The 14,237-nt window shown below is 43.8% G+C and overlaps 1 protein-coding gene across 1 annotated transcript in view; it reads left to right on the top strand.

Moving 5' to 3' along the window:
* Positions 1 to 14,237, top strand: part of SEMA6B (semaphorin 6B) — a gene marked incomplete at both ends in the record, with an annotated part of 66,306 nt that overhangs the window by 13,600 nt on the left and 38,469 nt on the right. The window contains one exon of the mRNA XM_083350345.1: positions 8,924 to 8,990. Coding sequence (XP_083206471.1) covers positions 8,924 to 8,990 — 67 coding nt within the window. The remainder of the gene's footprint in view (positions 1 to 8,923; positions 8,991 to 14,237) is intronic.

Genomic DNA, 14,237 nt, shown 5'->3' with positions numbered 1-14,237 from the left:
GGGACTCAGGGCGGTTCACAGGGCATATATAAATAACAATACAAAAATTAAAAGAAAATTAAACCAATGCCCAATTAAAACAAGAATGATAAAATAATAAAAAACCTATAAAAACCCATATACCCATCAGGCCAGACCCGCTAGTTCAAATAAATGGGTCTTCAACCCGCGACGGAAGGATCGGAGGTCCGATGCCGTCCGGAGCTCAACCGGCAGTTGGTTCCATAATGCCGGAGCACCCACAGAGAAGGCCCTCCCCCTGGGGGCCACCAGTCGACATTCCTTGACTGGCGGCACCCTGAGGAGGCCCTCTCTGTGGGCGCGCACAGGGCGGAGGGGAGTCGACGCCGGCAGCAGGTGGTCCTCGAGGTATCGCGGACCCATGCCATGTAGGGACTTAAAGATCATAACCAAGACCTTGAACCTTACCCGGAAGACAACTGGTAACCAATGCAGCTCACGGAGCAAAGGTGTAACATGGGAGTACCGGGAAACTCCCAAGACAACTCTCGCGGCTGCATTCTGTACCAGTTGGAGCCTCCGAGTAGTCTTCAAGGGAAGCCCCATGTAGAGAGCATTACAGTAGTCTAGGTGAGAGGTCACGAGCGCATGAGTGACCGTACATAAGGCATCCCGGTCCAGATAGGGCCGCAACTGGCGCACCAGGCGAACCTGGGCAAAAGCCCCCCTAGTCACGGCCACTATATGATCATCCAAAGTGAGTTGTGAATCTAGGAGGACTCCCAAGTTGCGAGCCCTATCCACGGGGGGTAAGAGCTCACCCCCCATAGAAAGAGATGGAACATCCCGGGTGTCCCGGGATGCTGGAATGTACAGCCACTCAGTCTTGTCAGGGTTGAGTTGAAGTCTGTTCCTCCCCATCCAGACCCGAACCGCCTCCAGGCAATGGGACATCACAGCGAGGGCATCACTGGGGTGGTTTGGGGTCGAAATAAAAAGTTGGGTATCATCGGCATATTGATGATACCCAACTCCAAAACCACGAATGATCTCACCCAGCGGTTTCATGTAGATGTTGAACAGGAGAGGCGAGAGGACCGACCCCTGAGGAACTCCACAAGCGAGAGTCCTAGGGGTCGACCTCTGACCCCCTGCCAACACCGACTGCGAGCGTCCCAGGAGATAGGAGGAGAACCACTGAAAAACTGTGCCTCCCACTCCCAATCCCCTGAGACGCCGCAGCAGGATACCATGGTCGATGGTATCGAAAGCCGCCGAGAGGTCTAATAGGACTAGGACAGAGGAATATCCCCTATCCCGAGCCCTCCAGAGATCATTCATCAGAGCGACCAATGCCGTCTCCGTGCTGTGCCCGGGCCTGAAACCCGATTGGTAAGGGTCCAGATAATCCGTTTCATCCAGGACCAGAGGGAGCTGATGCGCCACCACACTCTCAACAACCTTCGCAAGAAAGCGAAGGTTGGAGACTGGACGAAAGTTGTTCAATACAGCTGGGTTTTGACAATGAGCCAATCAGATCACAGTAGGATCCAGTTATTGATGCCATGTATTGAAGCCAAGAGGAGGACATTTGTCAGTGTGTTATGTGATCGCTATCAAGTTGGTTGGGGGGGGTTGTGTTCTTTCATTTAGTGAGCTTGTAAAACGTAATCAAATTAAAGTTATAGTGCAAAGAGTTGACCAGTTGCCCAGAAAGCGATGTAAAATAGTATTATTAAGTGAACAAGGCTGCAGTTGTCAAGAAATTAGAAGAAAAATGGGTGGAAACTTAACCAAAGGTGGCATTTCTACTGTACACTTTCCCCCCAAAAGGTTTCCACAATTTTGGCCACTACCGTACATACAAGCAACAAGTGATAAATCACGATTATCATAAAAAAACATTCATCGTAAATCATAGGCTACAACACTCAGCGATGGTCATAGGATGCTAAATAAGCAATCGACCTAAAGCATAAATAAAACAATTAGAATAATAATAATAATAATAATAATAATAATAATAATAATAATAAGAAGAAGAAGAAGAAGAAGAAGAAGAAGAAGAAGAAGAAGAAGAAGAAGAAGAAGAAGAAGAAGAAGAAGAAGAAGAAGAAGAAGAAGAAGAAGAAGTAGTTGGAAGGGATCTTCAAGGTCATCTAGTCCAACCCCCTGCTCAGGCGGGAAACCCTATACCATTTCAGGCAAATGGCTGTCCAGTCTCCTATAGATCGTAGGATGCACGCCACAAAGTTATAGTCATAAGAAAATAAGGAATAGTTTAGGAATAAGTTGACTGTGTTGTGGGAATTAGCTGTTTAACAGAGTGATGGCATGAGGGGGGGAAACAGTCCTTGTGTCTAGCTGTTTTAGATTTTAAAGAAAGAAAGAAAGAAAGAAAGAAAGAAAGAAAGAAAGAAAGAAAGAAAGAAAGAAAGAAAGAAAGAAAGAAAGAAAGAAAGAAAGAAAGTAAAATAAAACTCTAAAAAGTAACATGCAACATGCTTGTTGGAGTCGGCATCCAGGATGGTAGATATGTTTTTAAAACTGGTAGTCTGTGAAATTTACTCCCGAGTAAGGGAACCTCTTACACAATTGCAATTTTCAATATGGTTGCTGGTTTCCGGCATTTGGTTTTTAGCAAAAACAAAAAACAAAAAAACCCCAAACCATTGATATCAGAGAGTTCCTTAACAACCATGGTGTTTGTTTAATGACCAGCAGGAAAAAAAAACGTTGTAAAGTAGGTCCAGTCACACGGCGGCGGATTAAGGACCTCAACAATTTCTGAGTGTCATTTCAATTCTGAGTCGGGATTGTAAGGACCTTTTGCAATTTGTCCTGTCACTCAACTTCCCGCCCCACCCCCCCGAACAACATTTCTCAGTCTTGGCGACTTTAAGATGCCTGGACTTCCATTCCCAGAATTCACTTGGCAAGAGGGGAATTCTGGGAGTTGAGGTTCGCAACACTGAACCGAAAGGACTTGACACTTCCCCCCCCTGAGGTTTCTAACAGCAGCAACACACTCAAGAGCCAGCAATTGCAAAAAATAAAAATAAAAATAAATAAAAATAAATAAGATTGGCCAAGCAACAAGAGGAAAAAAAACGACAACACCTAACAATCAGAGTTGGTTTACTTGCCGCAGGGTAAAACATAAAAATTGTCCCCATTGCGTTTCTTTCAACAGATTTGCTCTCTGCTTGTAAAATTGATTTGCAGATTTACAGCCACTCAAATAAAGTGAAGAATTGGGCTGTATTGCCATTCTAGCAAGCCTAGCAGAAAAATCCTCAATAAATACAGGTTGCCTTCGAGATACGACTGTAATTAAACCCGAATTAGGCACAACCTTGATGTGGTTATTATTATTATTTTATTATTATTAACAGAGGGATAGAATCAAGATTACGTGAAGTGTTAATACCACTTTACAAGGCCTTGGTAAGGCCATACTTGGAATACGGCCTCCAGTTTTGGTCACCAGGGTGTAAAAAAGATGTTGAGACTCTAGAAAGAGTGCAGAGAAGAGCAACAAAGATGATCAGGGGACTGGAGGCTAAAACATATGAAGAACGGTTGCTGGAATTGGGGATGTCTAGTTTAACGAAGAGAAGGACGAGGGGTGACATGATAGCAGTCTTCCAGTATCTCAGGGGCTGCCCCAAAGAAGAGGGAGTCAAGCTATTCTCCAAAGCCCGTGAAGGGAGGACAAGAAGCAACGGGTGGAAACTAGTCAAGGAGAGAAGCAACCTAGAATATAAGGCGGAATTTCCTGACAGTGAGAACAACTAACCAGTGGAACAACTTTCCTCCAGAAGCGGTGAATGCTCCAACACTGGAGGTTTTTAAGAAGAGACTGGACAGCCATTTGTCTAAAATGGTATAAGGTTTCCTGCCTGAGCAGGGGGTTGGACTAGATGACCTCCAAGGTCCCTTCCAACATCATCATCATCATCATTTTATTATTATTACAGACCACAACTTAGGACTACTCATTTACACTAGTGACCGTTCAAATTTACAAATGGACAATCTTCTAATCCTACAAGTCTGAAAAAAGTCACTTCTGACCATTTTTTCGCATTTATGACCATTGCACCTCTCTAGGGTCATGTGATCAGAATTCAGAAGCTTGGCAACTGGCATGCTATTATTATTATTATTATTATTATTATTATTATTATTATTATTATTATTATTATTATTATTAATCATCGCACAGTCAGCCAGATGTTCAGACTGGATTTGGCATTTTTGTCTACCTATCGAGTCCTTACCAAGGACATGGGATAGGCAGATGTGGATGTTTGGTATTAATTATTATTATTATTATTATTATTATTATTGTATTATTATTGTTGTATTATTATTGTATTAATATTAATATTATTATTATATTTATTATTATATTTATTATTATTATTATTATTATTAACCAATTTCAGCCTACCTCCACTTAAAGAAATTCCCTTTTTCTCTATATTGCCTAAAACTCCTGTCCGGTTTGGCTTAAAGGAATAACCTCCTTTTTATTTCTATTTTTTTAGATTGTTTCGGCTTTTTTAATTCTCCTGTCGCTTTGTTGTTGTTAGCTGCGAAGTCGTGTCCGACTCATCGCAACCCTATGGACAACGTTCCTCCAGGCCTTCCTGTCCTCTACCATCTTCTGGAGTCCATTTAAGCTCACGCCTCCTGCTTCAGTGACTCCATCCAGCCACCTCATTCTCTGTCGTCCCCTTCTTCTCTTGCCCTCAATCTTTCCCAGCATTAGGCTCTTCTCCAGTGAATCCTTCCTTCTCATTAGGTGGCCAAAGTATTTGATTTTCCGCTTCAGGATCTGGCCTTCTAAAGAGCAGTCAGGGTTGATCTCCTCTAGGACTGACCAGTTTGATCGCCTTGCAGTCCAAGGGACTTGCAGGAGTCTTCTCCAGCACCACAGTTCAAAGGCCTCCATTCTTTGGCGCTCAGCCTTTCTTATGGTCCAACTTTCACTGCCATACATTGCAACTGGGAAGACCATAGCCTTGACTATATGCACTTTTGTTGACAGGGTGATGTCTCTGCTTTTTAGTGTGCTGTCTAGATTTGCCATGGCTTTCCTCCCCAGGAGCAAGCGTCTTTTAATTTCTTGGCTACAGTCCCCATCTGCGGTGATCTTGGAGCCCAGGAAAATAAAATCTGTCACTACCTCCATTTCTTCCCCATCTATTTGCCAGGAATTAAGAGGGCCGGATGCCATGATCTTGGTTTTCTTAATGTTAAGTTTCAACCCAAGTTTTGCACTCTCCTTCTTCACCCGCAACAAGAGGCTCTTTAGTTCTTCTTCACTTTCTGCCATTAGAGTGGTATCATCTGCATATCTTAGGTTGTTGATATTTCTCCCGGCAATCTTAATTCCAACTTTTGATTCATCTAGCCCTGCCTTTCTCATGATGTGCTCTGCATATAAGTTAAATAGGCAGGGCGACAGTATACAGCCTTGCCGGACTCCTTTCCCAATTTTGAACCAATCAGTGGTTCCGTGTCCAGTTCTCACTGTTGCTTCTTGGCCCACATATAGTTTTCTCAAGAGACAAATAAGATGGTCTGGTACGCCCATCTCTTTAAGAACTTGCCAGAGTTTGTTATGATCCACACAATCAAAGGCTTTAGCATAGTCAATGAAGCAGAAGTAGATGTTTTTCTGGAACTCCCAAGCTTTCTCCATGATCCAGCGTATGTTGGCAATTTGATCTCTAGTTCCTCTGCCTCTTCGAAATCCTGCCTGTACTTCTGGTAGTTCTCGATCCACATACTGCTGAAGTCTAGCTTGTAGGATTTTAAGCATGACTTTACTAGCATGAGAAATGAGTGCAATGGTGCGATAGTTTGAACATTCTTTGGCACTGCCTTTCTTTGGAATTGGAATGTAAACTGATCTTTTCCAATCCTGTGGCCACTGTTGAGTTTTCCAAATTTGCTGGCAAATTGAGTGTAGCACTTTTACTGCACTCTCTTTTAAGATTTTGAATAGCTCAGCTAGAATACTGTCACCTCCACTAGCTTTGTTGTTGCTCAGGTTTTCTAAGGCCCACTTCACTTCACATTCTAGGATGTCTGGCTCGAGGTCAGTGACCACCTCATTGTGATTATCAGCTCATTCTTGTATAGTTCTTCTGTGTAATTTTGCCACCTCTTCTTAATCTCTTCTGCCTCTGTTAGGTCCCTGCCATTTTGGTCCTTTATCATGCCCATTTTTGCATGGAATGTTCCCTTCATCTCTCCAATTTTCTTGAAAAGATCTCTGGTCCTCCCTATTCTATTGTTTTCTTCTATTTCTTTGCACTGTTCATTTAAGAAGGCATTCTTATCTCTTCTAGCTATTCTCTGGAATTCTGCATTCAATTGGGCGTATCTATGTTTTTCTCCCTTGCCTTTCGCTTTCCTCCTTTCCTCAGCTATTTGCAAAGCTTCCTCAGACAGCCATTTTGCTTTCTTGCATTTCTTTTTCTTTGGGATGGTTTTGGTTGCTACCTGTTGTACAATGTCGTGAACCTCTGTCCATAGTTCTTCAGGCACTCTGTCTATCAGATTTAATTCCTTAAATCTATTTGTCACCTCTACTGTATATTCAACAGGGATATGATTTAATTCATACCTGAGTGGCCTAGTGCTTTTCCCTACTTTCTTCAGTTTAAGCCTAAACTTTGCAAGGAGAAGCTCATGGTCTGAGCCACAGTCAGCTCCTGGTCTTGTTTTTACCGACTGTATAGAGCTTCTCCATCTTTGGCTGCAGAGCATATAGTCAATCTGATTTCTGTGTTGACCGTCTGGTGATGTCCATGTGTAGTGCCGTCTCTTGGGTTGTTGGAAAAGAGTGTTTGCTATGACCATCGTATTCTCTTGACAAAATTCTATCAGCCTGTGCCCTGCTTCATTTTGTACTCCAAGGCCAAACTTGCCTGTTATTCCAGTTATCTTTTGGCTTCCTACTTTAGCATTCCAATCACCCATGATGATAAGGACATCATTTTTTGGTGTTAGTTCTATAAGGTGCTGTAGGGCTTCATAGAACCGGTCAATTTCATCCTCTTCAGCACTGGTGGTTGGGGCATAGACTTGGACTACTGTGATATTGAATGGTTTCCCTTGGATTCGAACTGAGATCATTCTGTCATTTTGAGGATTGTATCCCAGTATTGATTTTCCTACTCTTTTCTTGACTATGAAGGCTACTCCATTTCTTCTGAGGGATTCTTGCCCGCAGTAGTATACCTGATGGTCATCTGAATTAAATTCACCCATTCCTGTCCATTTTAGTTCGCTAATACCTAAGATGTCGATGTTCAGTCTTGACATCTCTTGTTTGACCACGTCCAGCTTTCCTTGATTCATGGATCTTACATTCCAGGTTCCTATGAAGAAAAAATCTTTACAGCATCGGACTTTCCTTTCACCACCAGACACATCCACAGCTGAGCGTCCTTTCGGCTTTGGCCCAGTCGCTTCATTCTTTCTGGCGCTACTAGTACTAGCCCTCTGCTCTTCCCCAGTAGCATATTGGACGCCTTCCGACCTGAGGGGCTCATCTTCTAGCATCATATCGTTTTGCCTTTTGGTACTGTCCATAGGGTTTTCATGGCAAAGATACTGGAGTGGGTTGCCATTTCCTTCTCCAGTGAATCAGGTTTTGTCAGAACTCTCTGCTATGATCTGTCCGTCTTGGGTGGCCCTGCATGGCATAGCTCATAGCTTCATTGAATTACGCAAGCCCCTTCGCCACGACAAGGCAGTAATCCATGAAGGGGATACTACACTATATATTATATTATTAATAGTAATAGTAATAGTAATAGTATAGTATAGTATAGTATAGTATAGTATAGTATAGTATAGTATAGGGGTCTTCAAACTAGCCCTTTTATGACTTGTAGACTTCAACTCCCAGAATTCCCCAGTCAACATAGGACGCTTGTCCTGCCTTCAGGGGCTTTGGAGAAGTGCTTGACTGCCTCTTCTTTGGGGCAGCCCCTGAGATATTGTAGACTTCAACTCCCAGAATTCCCCAGTCAACACAGGACCCTTGGCCCCAGCGGCCTTTTAACCTGTTTGAAGAATGTACAGCAGGGGTAGGCAACCTTGGCTCTTTTATGACTGGTGGACTTCAACTCCCAGAATTCCTGAGCCGGCATAGCTCAGCATGGAAACCTCTCCCTTTCCCCTCAGCATGGCAGGCTCAGGAATTCTGGGAGTTGAAGTCCATGAGTCATAAGAGAGCCAAAGTTGCCTACCCCTGGGCTATACCATTTCAGACAAGTTGGCTGTCCAGTCTCTTCTTAAAAACTTCCAATGTTGAACGGTTGTAAGTCCAGGACTGTTATACACATACAGACACGTGCACCGACTCTAGATATAAGGCCACACATCTTTGGGTGTGTATAAAAAATAAAATATTCTTGAGGAAAACGGCATCCGTGCGCAGAAAGCAGGTCTTCGGCACAGGTTTCCAGACTGAAATGCAGAGGTTTGCAAAACTGTTAATCCCAATTGCAAACACGAGCAACGCAAGCGGAGGCAGAACCGGGCAGGAAGATTGCAAACAACGGAAATTGAGGAAAAACTCAAAAAATAAAAAATAAAAATTAAAAGGTGCCCTAATTTCCCGGGGTGCGATGGAATTGTTCTTTTTGGCGGCACGGAAAGGCATCGGAGGGCTTTTAAATTTGCATTTTAAACTTGCAGATTCCTCTCGGCTGATGTGATGCAAACAGATGAGCAATCATGAGATTTTTTTTTTAAATTTAAAGACGCCCCAGCCAGCCATAATTTGGGGTTTGCAATGTCAATGGGTTTTGTTGAAAGGGGGTGGGGAGGAAGGCAGGGTGTATGTCGGGGGGGAGGTATTTTTCTGAGTTATCCACCGTGCCTTTTTTAAAATTTGATGTGCTTTTTTTTTTGTTCTGCTCTTGACACACAGAAAATGACCTGGCGATCGAATAAACACGACATCAACATTTGTCACATGAAGGGAAAACACGAAGTAAGTACAATAGTTTCCATTTAGATTTATGTTTCCTCTTGAGAACCATAAATAGACAAGCAGGCAACTCCCCCCGCCCCCAAAAAAGCTGCAGGGAAATCTAACCGGGATTGAACTAACCATGATTAGCTTGTAGAGATTAGCAGTGCTGGGTTTTTGGCAAACCTGGTTAGGCTAAGGCAGCCTTTTTGAACCGCAGGCTGACATTTACCACCGTTTGCGTAGCCACCAAACCCTAATTTGTGCTTTTTGCCAGAAACTGGTGTTTACTCTGGTTCCATTACGGTCATATGTTGAGGACTATTTTGTATTTGTTATTTTAATTTTTTTATTATTATTTGCTTCTCCGGATTCCAGACTCAGGCAACTAAGATCCTGTTTTCAAGAAAGCCTGCCTGTGCAGCTGGAATCAATGATTCATTTCTGGCAAATTTACTAACAATTGTCATTTTTTGGAAAGCGTGGCTCCCACATGGCTTCGGCAAAACTGATAAACAGGAAAGTTCCTTTGCCGCTCCTGAAAGTACAAAAAAACAACAAAAATCCAAAACATAAAAAAATGAAAACAGTTGGAGCAACGTAATATGTGCAAAATGTTTCAGGGAAGGAAATTGAGTGTGTTTCACACCAGCCAGAGAGAATGGAGGTTGTGCTAAGCTGGAGAAATCACCAGCAAATCCAAAGGAAATTGCAAAACCTGGTCTTGGCTGTCCTTCCAAAATTTTACATTTCGGACAGTCTCCAAAACCTGCAATTATTCTCCAAGGCTCCCTTGCTCTCGTTGCTTGTGGAAAGACCCTGGTTTGGCAGGCTGAATGTCTGAAAGGAAGTGAAAAGCGCACCTAAAAATGTGTGCACATATGGCCTCTTTTCCTTTCAATGGGTGCCCAAATGTGGTTTAATGAAGAGAAGGACGAGGGGTGACAGGATAGCAGCCTTCCAGTATCTCAGGAGCTGCCCCAAAGAAGAGGGAGTCAAGCTATTCTCCAAAGCCCCTGAAGGCAGGACAAGAAGCAACGGATGGAAACTAGTCAAGGAGAGAAGCAACCTAGAACTAAGGAGAAACTTCCCGACAGTCAGAACAATTAACCAGTGGAACAACCTGCCTCCAGAAGTGGTGAATGCTCCAACACTGGAAGTTTTTGAGAAGAAACTGGACAGCTACTTGTCTAAAATGGTATAGGGTTTCCTGCCTGAACAGGGGGTTGGACTAGATGACCTCCAAGGTCCCTTCCAACTCTGATATTCTGTTATTCTTAAAGGAGGAATAGAGGAACTGGCTTCATTTAGCCTAGAGTCTCACAACCATAGCAGCTTTAAGGTGTGTCAACTTCAACTCCCAGAATTCCCTAGCAGAAAGATAATGTTATATTAATAAGTGGAGCAAGGAGTAACCAAGGTGATATACTCAATACTCAGTACGGAAGATCCTTGACTTACAGCCCCAACTTCTTTGCTAAGCAAGGCAGTTGTTAAGCGAGGAGACATCAATTTTGAAATCTTTTTTTTGGGGGGGGCACGGTTGTTAAGTTAATCATTGCAGTTCTTCAGTGAACCGGGTGGTCGTTAAGCGAATAATTCCCCCCTCCCCCTGTTGACCTTGCTTGTCGGAAGCCAGCTGGGAAGATTACAAACAGTGATCATGTGACCCCAGGACCCTGCAACCGGTTTGCCCAGGGCCTGAATTTTGATCACATGACCACGCAGGTGGTCATAAGTGCGAGGACCGGTCGTAAGTCACTTTTTCTTCAATGCCGCTGTCCTTTCGAACCTTCGCTAAATGAATGGGGGTAAGTCAAACTTGCAACAGTTCATGCCGTCGCAACAGTTCAATGTTGCGACGGCACTGAAAAAAGTTTTTCACACTTACAACTGTTGTGGTCATATGATAAAAAATCCAGGCGCTTGGCAAGTGACTCCTATTTATGACGATTTGCAGCATCCCCGGGGGCCACGTGATCCTCTTTTGCGACCATGGGGGGGGGGGAAGCCAGATTCACTTAACACCCATCTTACTAACTTAAGACCTGCAGTGATTCGCTTAGCAACCTGTGGTGAGGAAGTCTGCAAAAGGGGGTGAAACTCACTTAACGAATGTCTCGCTTAACGGCAGACATTTTTGGGCTTCGTTGTGGTCGTAAGCCGAGGAGTCTCTGGATAGTATTGATAAGAGATGAACCATGAGAGAAAAGTAAATTGAATTCCTGTAACAGAAGAGGAAAAATTTGAACTGCTGAGCCGGGTAATAAAATCTCAGATATTATAAATAAATATAAATATTATATATAAATATCAGATATACCAATAAATAAACACATAAATAAATAAATAAATAAACAAACGAATGAGTGAGTGAGTGAGTGAGTGAATGAATGAGTGAATAAGTGAGTGAGTGAGTGAATGAATGAATGAATGAATAAGAGTGCGTGAGTGAATAAATGAATGAATGAATGAATGAATGAATGATCTTAGGGACGCTGTAAACAAGTCCTTGACTTACAGTCACTTGTTTAGTGACCATTCAGAGTTAACAACGGCACCGGAAAGCGTGATTTAGGATCATTTTTCACACTTGACGACCGTTGTGGTCTCCCCAGGGTCACATAAACAAAATTCAGCCCTTTGGCAAACTGACTCCTATTTACGACGGGTCGCAGCGCCCCGGGGTCACATGATCCCTTTTGGCCAAATCAATGGGGGGGGGGGAATCCCAATTCACTTAACAACCAGGTGACTAACTTTAACAGCCGCAGTGATTCCCTCAACGAGTGCGGCAGGAAAGGTCGTAAAATGAGGCAAAACCCACTTAACAACAGTCTCGCTTAGCAACGGACCTGCCGGGCTCCCTCGTGGTCGCAAATCGGGGACGTCCCGCAATTTAGCTTCTAACGCCCTCTCGATTGCACCCCAATAGGGAAAGAATATAAACCTTTTAAAGGTTGGCGCATTTCTCTATTTCAGTCCTCTGATGAGTTCTTTTTCCCCCCTCAAAAACCGTATGCTAAATATTTAAATAGCTTGCTGGGTCGAATGTGTGGAAAACATGGAAGCCGTCCTTGTTTTCATTTGGTTAAACTTCCGTTGCGAAAATATTTTTCACCTTCGAAGCGCCAACTGCCTTCACGATCCAAGAGAAACTATATTAATTGTTTTTTCTGGCAGTCTGCAAGGAACCAGCTCCATCGCTTAAAAGTCGTCTCTCGTCTCTCTTTCCCCCCCCCCCCTTTTTCCACATTATTGCCACCATTTTGTAGAGACGATAAAAAAAGAGGAAGCCAAAACACCGGAGAACGGGGATGGCCGATGGCCGGTGGGTGTTTTTTCTGTTTTGTTTTGTTTCTAATTCAATGCACTCAACTTGTGGCTTTTCTCCAAGAAAATGAAATCCCTTAAAGCAGAAATAATGCAAAAGTAGGCTGGGGAAAGATTTTAGTGCATTTTTTTCAACATTGGCCGCTTTGTGAGGCACGGACTTCAACTCCCAGTATTCCTCAGCCAGCATGCTGGAGTTGAAGTGAATCCATCTTAAAGCATGACGGCCTGGGGAATTCTGGGAGTTAGAGTCCACATATCTTAAAGCATGCTGGCTGGTGAATTTTGGGAATGGAAGTCCATCCATCTTAAAGCATGACGGCCTGGGGAATTCTGGGAGTTAAAGTCCACATGTCTTAAAGCATGCTGGCTGGGGGATTTTGGGAATGGAAATTTTATTTATTTATTTATTTATTTATTTATTTATTTATTTATTTATTTATTTTATTTAATTTTTATACCGCCCTTCTCCGGAAGGACTCAGGGCGGTGTACAGGGCAATACAATAAAATACAATATATAAAAATTAAAAAAATATTAAATACAACAGCCCAATTCAATAAATTAATGCAAAGCGTTAAAATACCCCTAAACCCATCAGACCAGGCCGATGGCTGCGGAATTCTGGGAATGGAAGTCCGTCCATCTTAAAGCAGGTTAACTGGGGAATTCTGGGAGTTGAAGTCCACCCGTCTGAAAAAGATGCTGGCTGGAGAATTTTGAGAATTGAAGTCCGTCCCATCTTAAAGCATACTCTCTGGGGAATTCTGGGCGTCAAAGTCCACCCATCTTAAAGGATGCTGGCTGAGGAATTCTGGGAGTTGAAGTCCACCTATCTTAAAGCATGTGTCTGGGGAATTCCGGGAGTCGAAGTCCACCCATTTTAAAATTGCCAAGTGTGAAAAAACACCATTTTAAAGCTTCCCCTAAAACAGTTTTCCCCAATTACCCTCCCCTAATCATGCGCACACACGCACACACACACACACACCAGCTTTTATTCCAGATGCTTTGGACCCAATCAATTATCCTGCCAATCAGGGATCACGCGACCTGTCTAAACATGTCTCTGTGCCAAATTTGGAAATACGATGACATCCTGTTCTTCCTACACCCTCCCCCTCCCCTTAAATTTTTTTCCCATTTCACGGAAGATCACCTCCCTCCGCTGAATTCCTCTCCCCTCCGCAATTTAAACAGGCAGCCATAGGATCTTTTGGCAAGTGAACCCCCTTTGCCGCATTTGAGCTAGGAGGTTCACACCATCTCCCCGCAAACGGCACCCCCCCTGGGGACCCCTTGAGATCTTCCATCCCACCCCCACCCCCCCCACCTCCCCTTGGGGCCAGACACTTCTGTCATCTCTGCATCCCGGCCGAGGTGTTAATAGAATCTGGAAATTGGATTTCGCGCTGATTACGAGATGTGTGTCTTCCGATCAACAGACCAGAAATAATTAATTACAAAAGCAATTAGGCCAGGCTGTTAATAAATCACGTTGGATGTAAAATGTTTGCCGGGAGGAGAGAATTACGCAGAGGGTCCAAGGGTGACTCTTGGAGACCACCTTGCTTGTCGCCGACAGAGAAGGGTCCCCCGAGAGGGGGAAAGGCTGAGGACGAGAGGTTTTGTGGCCGTGATGGCTCATAATTTCAATTTGCATTGGAAAATGAGGGCTATTATTGGAGCTCAGGTGCGGTTGCTTCACCTGGGGAAAAGGTGATTTGTAGAGCATGAAAGTCATCGTGTTGGGAAGCAACGGAGGGCAGAAATGACAGTCGCACAGGGAGGTGTCCGGGCGCCCATCGACAGGACAGCTAATCTCTCCGCATCCCTGAGGAGGAGATGGGTTAGGGCCAGCCAGGAGTTGGGAATCCTTCTCAGAGACAAAAGCAGAGCTGCCTTTGGACTAAGGCAGGGATAGGCAACCTTGGCCCTT

This window comes from Vipera ursinii (assembly GCF_947247035.1).
Source record: "Vipera ursinii genome assembly, chromosome: 1".
NCBI classification, from domain to species: domain Eukaryota; kingdom Metazoa; phylum Chordata; class Lepidosauria; order Squamata; family Viperidae; genus Vipera; species Vipera ursinii.
The sequence above is the reverse complement of the archived record's forward strand: the minus strand, read 5'-3'. Positions and strand labels throughout refer to the sequence as shown.